The sequence below is a fragment of the Corvus cornix genome, chromosome 1A, assembly GCF_000738735.6.
Source record: "Corvus cornix cornix isolate S_Up_H32 chromosome 1A, ASM73873v5, whole genome shotgun sequence".
Taxonomy (NCBI): Eukaryota; Metazoa; Chordata; class Aves; order Passeriformes; family Corvidae; genus Corvus; species Corvus cornix.
Window position 1 is genome coordinate 38,947,196 of NC_047057.1, and position 12,143 is coordinate 38,959,338.

The following is a 12,143-nucleotide window of genomic DNA, read 5'->3' on the forward strand; positions in this document are numbered from 1 at the left end:
AATTAATGTGCATTTGCATGAGCAATTTAGCTCTCAGGTTCTTAGTTCCTAAATGGGTTTTTTGGTTCTTTTTTTTTAATAGCTGAATAAAAATCTATAATATCAGTGGAAAAAAAAGTGCTACTACTATTCCTTTCCTCTCTTTTTTCTCCTGTGTAAGAGGATCACCCACTGTCTTTCCTATAACATTTTTCCCAACTTTCATGTGGATTTCTTCCCAAACTGAGACAGTGTGTTTCAGTGCCATCTGTTGACTCCAAGCAATATTGCTCTGTTGTTTTAATAGCTATGGGGAAGAACATTTGCTGATACAAATTAGTACAGGATGCAAAAACAGGGATCGAATAAAGTGACATGGACTGTTCATATAATTTTGAAAAGGTAAAGAAGAAATTAGTGCACCAGCAAAGCAAAGGAAGCCTTTCAATAAGAGATGGTTCTTAGTGTAAATTAAAATAATTTTTGCATACTTAATGTGTTTTCACTGATTATCTGGAGATCAGGTCCATAGTAAAATGGCACAGGAAACTAATAGAGCAAGAACATGTTGATGCCAAGGCATTTCTCTGCTCTCCAAAATCACTTAAATATTTATGCCCAAAGAAATCTGGGCTATCACTAAATCTGGGCTAAGATGTTTTACTTCTCCGAGATCAAGCTCACTAGAAGTAATTTCAAATGTTAACTTCCTTCAGAAGAAACTTGGAGCCAATAAACCACAACCAAACAAATTCTTACTTTCCATAAAATCTCCTGAAATGTTAGGTCTGAACAGAGCTAAGGAATCTCTCTAAAAATATGTAGGAAGGAGAAAGCAAATTCTACTTTTTAAACTATTGTATATTTTTTCAGTATGTTTAGAGCTTTTTGCGCTTCTTTTTTATGTCTATATATGAAAACATCTAAAGCATCATTAAAGCAAAAGGAAGATAGACCTAATCTATCTCTATTCCATTCCCAGGATGTCCTCATATGCCTTTATGGCCACCCTAGTTTGCAATTTAGTGTATTGTAAGGAATAAACCAAAGATAAGGGGTAAATCAGGATATTAAGAATGGAAAATAATGAGTCTTTACACTGAACAGTTAGAGAAATTTTAATGAAACTTTCAAAGAAATAAATACAGCCACTTTTCAATTGTCTTCTCCCAGGCTGCATTTTGACAATGTAAGCACACTACACAACATTGTTAGTGGTTAAAAGGGATAGAAAATTTTTAATAGGATATTGAAATAGAAAGTTTCTAACAAAAATAAACTGTAGCATTCCCAAGCACTGCTAAAAAAAAAACAACAAACAGAAAAAAAACAGAAAAAGGAAAGCAGTGCTTTGCTTTTTCTACTAGGAAGAAATATGGAAAAAAGTGCAGTGAAGTCTAGAAAAAGAATGTCCTGAGAAGTGGGACTGACAATGAGCTTTTGACTGACTGCCCAGAGCTGTGACTCTGTCTCTTCTGTTGCTTGGCAACTCCATGTTATCACAAAGAAACTGATATTAAGTTGGAACGGGCTGGATATGGTAATTTACGTGGGAAGATACTCTTGCAGTGGGAAAACCATTTTATTTCAAGTTTCTGTCAGCGTAAGTAGGTTTCACATGATGAACTGTAGTACATCCCCTGCTGGGTGCATTTTACCTAAAAAGGTAAAGAGTGACTCTGCCTTGGAAAGAGGCTGTGCAGAAAAAAAACAAAACCAAAAAAACCCCCACCTTGTTATTCATTAGACCTGCTCCTAGTATCTACTCAGGTATTTCTTCTAGTGGTAGTAACAAAAGCTTGTTTTCATATTTGTTTGGATTTAGTGCAGATTAGAGAGATGGAACTCGATCATTATCATTTATACCATCACATTCTCTAAGATCTCTTGAGATTTGCCTAAGACCTCACTGTCTTATATAAACATCAGATGATCCTCGCCTAATCTGAATAGTCCTTTCTTTTGCATTGGTATTAGTTAAGTGTTAAGTTTCAATTGCACTTTATTTCTTCTTTATTGAAAGAAGAGACTGCATGTGAAGCAGATACAGAATAATTTGAAGACTGTGATAGAAACTGTCTTTCAAGTTTGAATTTGTCTAGTACTGTATGGCTGGGAAAGGTGTCTATTGAGGTATATGGAGAGAATGGCAAGAGTATATATGTAAAGCAAATAATTTTGTGAAAGCTTAGAGCCATAAGAGACATGTAATGCATAATGATATTTTTATGTTTGTGTTTAGGTCTAAGATTTAATTTGAAAAAGAGAAAGCACAGAAGATTCAGGATTTAATGCAAAGCCCCTTTTTCTTAAATGTCTGGTTTACTCATAAGTCTACTGAACTACTACCACAGTCTCTCTGCATTTCCATCCTGCATCATTTCTAGTAATTTAACCATCATGCAGTCCTAAAGTAAGGAAGTACTGCACATGTCTTCAGGACTCCCTGTTCTCCCTTTGGTCAGCAAAACACTTCCTGGCTCCAGGCTTCTCTGTACTTCAGAGTTAACTTGAAATATAACTCAGCTCATGCCCTTGGCTCAAATCCCAACCATACACAAAAACTTCTGACTTGAGTATGTTGATGCTGTTCAGATGAAGGGATTGGCCTGGACTGCCAGAAGGCACAGGCAGCAGCTTCAATTAGCATAGCTAATACAGCTACCCGCTGCTGCCTCAAGGACTTGTCTTCATTGCCAAAAAAGGTGTATTTCTACTGTGGGATAATTAGCCTGATTAAACTACCCTTATTTAAAATCAAGCTCTTAATTTCTTTTCTTATGGGGAAGACATTGCTTCCCTATTAACTCTGAGTGTCCCTTTTTGCTAAGACTAAGCTAACTGAAGAGAAATGAACTGTGCCATGAAAAGAGCCCACAGTGTCATCGGCATCAAATAGACCTAGAGACTGCAAGCAAAGTCCTTGTCTGCACTGAGCCATGGTGGGGAGGTAGCTTGCTTTCTTGCTTTCCAGTTGGCCAGCACAGAATGTATCAGCTTGCATCCTATCTAGCAAACTAATGAGATTGTCTCCTTTTTAATTTACCACATCACATCCAATAAATCAAAAAATGCTCTGGGCTGTTATCTGACTTGGAGGGGAACAATTGTTGTACTGACTCCAGCAGCAAGCCTGGCTTAATTAAAACATAGTGTATTTCCCAATAAGGTAGTGACCAATTTTATTTTGAGTGCAACCTAAAACAACTTTACAATAGAATGGAACAGATGAACTTTGCTTTACCTTGAAGCTTTTGATACTTTTAAACTGAGTTCCCTTGCTAAATCATGGAGATCTGATTTCCTACACCCCCTTACCACTAAGCAGTTAGTGAATAATTTTACCCACTGTAAATGTTGTCTTCCAAGCTAACTGCTGACAAATACCATCTGTTTCCTAAGCCCTGGCATTAGGGTAACATAGAGCTTGCAGGCAGTCTCCCACAGCTTGTGTTCATTGCATTCACAAGCACTCGCCTGCTGTAGAGTGTTTTCTATGCCAGGTAGCAGCATCCTCTGGATTGTGGGCTATGCTAGGCTAAAGGCAGCAAAACTGTAGCACCTCCTCCGTGTGGCAAAAAAGTACCTCTACACTTTCCATCATCTGGGGTTGGGTTTGTTTTTGATTTTAGATTGAAAGTGTTTAAAGAGTTTGGTCACTGTGACTTCTATTAAGGAAAAATACACGATCTGCTTCCTATAGCACCTATGTTTTCTGTATGAGATGTTTATCACTGATGAGGAAAAATTACTGCTTTTTTAAAAAAATTCTTGAATTTTGATGAGCATGGAATAAATAAGGGTACAAATGTGAGACAGGCAAAAAGTAGTTAGGAGTAAGTAGCCAGCACCTTTTGGGGGTACACTGACCAGGGCAGCGGTACATGGACCACAGGAGGGAGCAAAGCTCTGGGGAGAGATTCTGTGGGCATAAACCAAGGCAAGGGATGCCTCCTGTTATGGCCAAGTGGAGCTCTTCAAGAGCATTGCTAGGAGCCAAGAGTAGTTCCCAGGACTGGGGAGATGCTGAGAGCCACCATTTCCATCTTGCACACCAAGCCCATTAGCACCTGCAATTAGTTTCATCTAAACATAGTTTCAGAGACTATGTTTAAAGTAGGGTGGGAGTAAGGAGAGTTTTATCAAGAAGAGAAGCTTTTTATTCCCAGCACTGCCCAAGTGTCCCATATAAAACTAGATTTGTCAGTGGGTGCTACTTGCCACTTCCAAGATTTTTATTTCATGTCTGTAAGATTTTTATTTTATGTCTGTCTCAGGTTTGTGATCACTGTAGGACTGAATTTGATCAAAAATCGAACCAGATTCAGAAACAGTGTTATTGGCTCATTAATGTTACGAAGTTAACTTTCTCAAGTAATTTCTACAGTTATGGCTGCTTGTTGATTTGCAAAGATTGGTTCAGAAATGAACAGGAAAGCAAATTAAAATAGGAAATAATAGGAATAACTCAACTTTGCATTTGTTTGCGGTAGTGTTAGCAACTCTGAAAAGAAAGTTGATCTCCTTTGTTCAAGTAAAAACCTTAGCATGGGGAATTACAAGGTGCATGTGAATTTCCCTCAGGATACAGAAGAACCACAGAAGCTGTAGGTGAATAAACAGATATGTTGAGCCAAGGTGCAAAGGTGGGTTTTTTGTGCCTAGAATGCAAAATTAATGTACAGGCTGTAGAGCCGAAAGGTGTGGGATTGGGAAGGCACTAAATTTGAGTTTAAAGTACTAAAACACCAGTAAATCAAGACAACAAAGTATTCAAATCTTCTAAATGTTAAAATAACCCCACCCCACAAACAAAAATATTGGCAGAAACCTTTACGCCCCCCAATAACACTGAGTATGACTCATAGTTTTGTGAAATTTGATGAGTGGTGGCACAGAAACTGTTCTATCTACTACTGCAGATGGTAGGTTCCTTGGTTTTAAAAATACGAAAACAGCTTGATCTCATGTACCTTGGTTTAAAAATAAAGCTCTTTTTATAGCATGTCTCAATTTTGACAAACACACTGTGCTGTAAATATTGGATTCCAAGTATAAGCATGTTTTAAAAGCCTAAACCAGACTCTTATTTTAGGGGTAGCCTGATCCTCTGAGTTTGTGAAGTCTTTAGCAAGAGGAGTCACAGCTGAGCATAATAGCTCTTTAACTCCAAAGTTCAGCTTTGAATTTAAAAATGCATTTCCTGGTTTGGTAACTTACTTAAATTTAATTTCAAAAGTGTGTAAATTCTAAATTATACACCTTTTTTTGTGATGGTAAGCATAGAATAAATCTCCAGGAGTGAAATGCAATTGAATATATAAGTAAAATGATTTCTTCTTAATGTTACAGAGCACAGATAACTCAAATATATCTATAATTGCTCAGAACAAAAAGTGCTTTGACAATGATATTGTTTGCTCGAAGAATGTTTTCATCACTGTTGGAGATACTGAGATTTATTTTAGTGAACCTTCTGAGAAACAGGTTAGTTATTTTCTTTCCTTTTTGTGTTGCCCTTTAAGATAAGCACTGCAAATTTACAGCTCTAAAGGAGCATGTTTTTGGAAAGCGTCTCTCAGTCTGAGTTAATACAGTACAAGTGCTTAGGCCAGGATAAAGCAGCAGGTCCCAGGACACATCTTTTTTTTTTTTTTGCCTCGAGTTCTGTTTGTCCTACAAAGAAGATTGCTCAAAAGTCTCAAGGAGCTGGAACATACTGGCATTTATGAGTTTCTTTCCACTTGGTTTTGAAAGGGAAACCAAAGTATGAAGCAAACTTGAATGACTGAAAAGACAAAATATCAAAGTATTAAACAGTTCCATTAATATTATTGATTCAGCTATATGCTGAAGTATTCTTCAATATAAATTTTGCTGTTATCTGTTTGTATACCTTGGTAGCACTACTTCAGCAGATCTTAATAAATATTCGTTTGTGTCAGAAGACTCTAGGGGCACAGGAAAACAAATCTAACTATCAGGTCTGGAAGGCTGGATATTATACTGTGATACACTTTCCAGAACAGGACATTACAATTCTATGGGATAAGAAGACAATGATGCATGTTAAAGTTGGACCTCGATGGAAGGTGAGCCAAAATATAAACCTGAGATTTTGTGTAGATTCTCTATATTGCTAATGTGATCTTTTATTGAGTAACCGTGATATTCTTTTCTTCAAGACTCCCAGTGGTATAGCTTTTTATCACTGTGTTCAGTGGCTAGCATTTCCCAGGTAAGAAGAGATGGAGAATGCAACTTCCGAAGAGAAGGAGTGGTTGCTACATGTATGCTTACCCCATTGCTTGATACACGGCAACCTTGGACATATGCAGGGATTCAGCTCTGACTCAAAGATACTTTGGGGGCTCAAAGGGAGGGGTAGTTTTGAGATACCCAGTTCACTGCGTGTTCGCATAATTGCTAAAGCCAATGGAAAAGAAGCTTCCATATCTAGTGACATGGAAGATGGCAAGTTTGCAGTACAGATTGCATTAGACTGATGATAGATCTGCAACCTGGGATGTAACAGAGGCTTCTGAGATGAACAGATAGAGTCACATCTTGGGTTTAACTTAAAAAGACAAGATACAGGAAAGGATGTAGACAAAAACTTACATTTAAACCTGAAAGATATATCGTGACAGGATTCTGTCATGATGCAAGCAAGAATTCAAGGCTTCTTCTTTTGCCAGTTGCTCTTCTATTTTCCATTCCTATGTCATCATCTACCTTGGTGTTTCTGCAACTCAGTCTTTGGGTGCTGGCAGAGTAACCATATCTGTGCAATTCAGAGTTACAGTTCTCCTTTGTTTCAAACATGAACACATGTATTAAGGTGGGGCTCATTCAGAAAAAGAAAAGAAAGCATGCTAGGCTAGAACACAGTATCAGATTTTCTGAAGTGTAAGTCAAAGCTATAATGACCATCTAATGTGGTTTTAAAGCAAAATTATTATAGGCTTCTGTCCAAATAGCTGTAACATACTTACTTCACCTACAGGTTGATTTATCAGTCAACAATACACATGGAGAAAAAAATTTCTTCTGTTTTTGAGTAAGCTAGCAGGGAGCTGAGGTTCCATTCAGGAACACAAATTCTTCCAGTTCATTCTGTTTCCAATGATTGTTTCTTCCAGAGGCTCCAGTTCAGTAAGATGTCTGCAGCAGACCTTAAGAAAAAAGAACTCATTAGCGTGAGCCACAACACTCTAAAAATCCAACTTTACTTTTTACTGTTGCGCAGAAATATCTATTTTAATATATATTTATGGGTGTATGCATGTCTACGTAGGTTTTGCATCAGAAGTGCATACCCAACACAATAAAGTTGCAGCTGTGTCTTTTATAACTGCTATTACAAATGTTCTAGCTATTGTGAGCTAAAATTAGAGTTAACAAGTTTTAATGACAACACCTAGTCAGGCTTCACAATCATGAGGTAATTCACCTGAACTTTTGACTTTTGGACTGGAAGCACTACTAAGCTTTCAGAAAAAAATATTACTAGATTCCAGTCCATTTTCACAGGCAGGCACTAAGAACAAGTTCTGGAAAACAAGAAGAAAACCACTGATTTATGTTAAAAGATATTTGCAATATGGAACTGCAGGCATAGCAGAGCATCAGATATTTTCAAAATATAAGTCAGATTTGCATTCACCCTTTTCACTTAAAATTTTTATATTCCATGTGTGTCATTTGGGCCAATTATTGACTGTTAGTTTATGAAAAAATTTCTTCTCCTTCAGGGCAAACTGGCAGGCTTGTGTGGAAATTTTGACAAATATACTTCAAATGATCTGACTACATCAAACAACATGGAGGTGAGAAATGCACAGGTGTTTGGAGACAGCTGGGTATTAGGACAGGTAAGTCCCATGTCCAATAAAAATTTAGAGAAAAAACATTATAATTTTAATTTCTAAATGAGCACATTGTAAGCACACGATGTACAGATATTTTCTAAATTTATGGTCACTGTATAACAGGACATTTTAAATTTTGTGTCTGTAGAGGTGAAATGTGTTAATAATGTCTTGTGTCATAGCAAACATATCCTGAATTTAAATGAAACCAAACAATCTCTTTAGGGCAGGATATGTTTTCCCCTATGTAAAACAATTATAATTGTCTGGATTTCAGTATTCTACAAAGTTAGGTACACTGCTTCTGATATTTTTGATTAATCCCAATTTAAAAACAATTGTAATTTCTCTGGATTGGAGGCATCAGGATACCAAAAGTAAACAGAATCTGAATGCTGGAAAGAAGTGGTCTGGAAAAGAGTTTCTGAACACTGAAAATAAAACAAAGATTTATTTTAGTTGCACTTTGTAAACAGAGTAAACTGATGAAGCAGAGGTGGTGAAGGGATGGGCAGAAAAGGCTCAGAACAGCAATAGGCACAGTCCAGTATGGAAACTTGGTTTCTGAGGAGAAGGAAGGAGGAGGCTGTGGAGAGCGGATGGCCATAACTCTGGTTTATAACACAGGAGAATAGGATTTTCATTAATTTGTGCTGAGATGTGAAGTTTTATAGCCTTGTGGACCTCCTGAAAAATCATTATTTGTAAAGCTCTCTGTAGCAGGTTGGGTTTGTAACCGGACAGAAACACCAATTTAGTGTAGTGGTTTGGTCCAAAATACTCATTACTGCTTATCTTCTGTGAGACAAGAATTAGGAGAAAGGCAAAGCAGGCACCAAACTTGAAAGAATATAAAGAAGTTTATTAACAGACCTAAAAGAGGGAAAAAAAATTATACCACACCTTCAGAACTCTTCTCCTCCCCCTACCTTCCTCCCTTCTCCCACTGACAATGTAAAAAGACAACCCTCAAGATGTTCAGTCTGTTTACCACTTCCATAATAACCTTGTTCAGTCCATTTAGGAAGAGGAGTCTCTCTTGCTCATGCTATGAAAACATTATCACAACGAGACAGCCGCCCACTTCCAAATATTGTTCAGTCCATTTAGGAAGAGGAGTCTCTCTGCCTGCATGTGAGTCCCTTCCCCCAACTTGCAGCTTTTCCCACAACTGCTTTTGAGGGTCCACTCTTGAAGTTTTTTGGGGTACAATTTTAAGGTTGAGCCGTTCTGAAACAAAAGTTCTCTTCACCCATCTCTGGGAGCATTTAATCTCTAAGAACAGAGGCCCTTCTCCTTCCCTGGGAGCAAAGGGTCTTCCTCATCTTCATCCTTAGGACTATCTCTGGGAGCATCTCTAGGAACTGAGGTTTTCTCCTTTTCCATTTGGAGCAAAAGTCCTCATCACTTCCATCTCTCCCTGTTCAAACTTCTCATGAAATTACAGCTGCTTCAGCATCTGCCTATCTCAGCGCAGGTGCTTTTGCTTACGAGTTGAATTGAACACTCCACCCTCCATATCTTCATGAAATTACAACGGGATACTCTGATATATCATAGCTTCACAACAGAATTTCAGCTTTAAGCATCTCCTCTTTCTCTTCCCTCAGGTTTTCAGCTCTTCACAGCACTAAAAGGGTTAATCTCACGTAGCTGGAATATGGCTTATCGCAGTGGAGAGGGGGGGGAGCCGAGCTCCTCCGGCTGCCCACAGCAGGACTGTGGGGGGGTTCCACGGGTGGAACAGGGCCCATCGGCTCCAGGATGGCCCTGGCCCAGCCCAACCTGGCCCAAGCAGGGCCTGGCCAGGCCCACTGGGCCCCGCACGGGGCCCGCAGCCACCTGTCCCAGCGCCGGAAACGAGAGAGAGCCTCTGCCTCAGGGTTTCTATTCTTAAGTGTGGATCACAGAGGTGATCACAACTTTAAGTGGCTTAAAGAATTGTCTATATTCAAACTGGCCAGCTGATAGGTTCTGTCAAATCCTAGAGGAAGCTGTAAGCACTCCTTTGCAGAACATCACTTCCGGGACTATGCTTTGCTAACCTATGACATTCTCCCTTTGGATGTCTGTCAGGACCAGTTTTTAATCTATTCTCTCCTTGACACAGCAGAAAATTGGCTAAATGTTTCTCACCTCATGAAAGAATGCTTTGGAATAGAGATTTTGAGGCTTCTCTGCCTCAATATCTCCATTCAGATATATTTCATTGTACATAAAACATTTACATTTTGTAAGGAAACAAGGCAAATGTTTGAAGAATTACTGCTCATCTAGACGGTTGTACATAAACAAATGTGTAAATACTTTGTATGAAGTGTGTGAATTTTTCTTTTTCAATTTATCAGTTCAGCGTCTCCCTTAAAAAGCACAGCACATTAACTTGCAGGATGTTACAACTTTTGCTTATGCCGCCCAGACTTTCACCTTACCTTTTGGTGGAGATCTATATTTATAAAATATCATGTAATCTCCTAATGTCTGTGTCTGCCAGAACATTCAGGATCTAAGTTCGACCTTGGTCTTACTGCTAGGCTGTGCTCAGGCAGACTTGACACTTCATCTGCCCCCGCAGTAGGCCTTAGGGATTTTTTCAGAAAGGACCTTTGGCCTTTATAAAGGTGTATCCTGGTCACCATTTCTGAAAAATCTAAATACTGTAAAGCCAGAGGCCTAAAACCCAGCTCTGCTACTGGGAAATGTTCTTGTATGAGCACTGTGAAGCATGAGATGCTTCCAGGGCTTCTCCTTCCTGGGATTGGCCACACATTCCCTCACAGCAGTGTCTGAGCAACTGCACAGGAGGGCAGCACAGGTGGGTGACTGCACTGCAGCTGAGGCTGCTGTGGGACACCCCGATGATGCCTGTGGATTTGTCATCATACCCTCCTGGTGCGTGACACCCACCTTCCCTGCTGCACCTAGACAGCATGGTTTTGGATGAACTTGTGTTCTCTGAGCTTGAATGTCCCTTTCCTGTATTTTTCTGTTCTTTTGTTTTTCTTTTTGAAGAGACCCTTTAAGTGATGCTGTTGTACCTCAGCCATTTTCGAGTTATCATGATGATCTTTGACTCTATTTTTTTTAATGAGTTGCTCCCTTCCTACCACTGCGGCTTTATTTGAACTAACAGGGCTAAAGCCATCTGTAGTATGACTCCATTTAAAGTCAGTGCAAAACCACCCAGGATGGATTTGGACTATGTATTTGTTTGTGATGTTACAGTTGGTTGCTCTGGTAATGATTATAATGTGTCGCAAAGAAAACATTTTGTCTTTATGCATTGAGCAGACAGCAGGAACATTTTTGTGCTTTAGAACGAAACACAGATTCTTTTTTGTGCAAATGTTTTCAATTATAACAACAAATCGTGGAAAGAAGATGAAGAAGATAGCATTTAAATTTTTTGTTTTCTGGTTATGTAAGTATTGAATTATATAATATTGTGGTGTACCTGATAAACACAGCTACCTATAAAATATTTGTGGTGTTCTTCCTTGTTTTCAAGTGCAAGAGCCCAAATGAAACACTGAGACCATGTGAAGTACATCAGAGCAAGTTCCCTTATGCCAAAAAGGAATGCTCATTTTATACAGTGATCTTTTTGCACCTTGTCGCAATGTGGTAAGTTTATTAAATATTCAAGATATGCTGTCATGAAAATAATAAAATTCCAGTAATTAACTTCTTCTTGCCATTACCCTCAGTCTGAATGTGAGGATACAGAGTAAATCCCTGCAAGCATCTCTGTGTGGGTGCGCTATGTTTGTGCAGAGCTCCTTGTTCCTTTCAAGACTGGAATCTAAATATAGTAGTGGTAACAGAGTTGTGAGTTAGTCGACTGAATAATCAAGGTTCTATTCTCTAGGTTTTATTTATACCTTTTATCTATATAGGTAGCTAAATTTTTATAAATTGTAAATTTGTATAAATGGAAGGACTCTAAAATAAAGTGTATGTGTAATGCACCTACAGCTTAGCTCAAATGGTTTTATTTTGTTAAGTGTCCTGCTCTATATAGAAATAAATATGAAAGAGCAAGATTTCAGCTTCAGAGCTATTGGTATTTTTAACTGTTTGACAGCTTATCATCTGGTTTTATCAAAACTTTGAAGTTTGGTGTCCTTGTTTTCCCAATATCTGGCTGAGCCTGGGGCTTGAGTTATGAGAATGTCCTTTAGTTAAGTCTAGACAAGGTGGGGACAACAAAAGTTTGTGTGATAATCTTTTATGGCATTTTAATCCACCCGTTACCAATGCAAGACCTGCTTTATACACTTTTCTCTATTTCCA

At 38.5% G+C, this 12,143-nt stretch overlaps 1 protein-coding gene across 1 annotated transcript in view; it reads left to right on the forward strand.

The window, feature by feature from the left end:
* OTOGL (otogelin like) overlaps positions 1-12,143 on the forward strand; it is a 92,082-nt gene that overhangs the window by 41,324 nt on the left and 38,615 nt on the right. Inside the window, 5 exon segments of the mRNA XM_039571582.1 lie at positions 5,332-5,466; positions 5,928-6,071; positions 7,734-7,853; positions 11,359-11,431; positions 11,434-11,474. Of these exon segments, the coding sequence (XP_039427516.1) occupies positions 5,332-5,466; positions 5,928-6,071; positions 7,734-7,853; positions 11,359-11,431; positions 11,434-11,474 (513 nt within the window).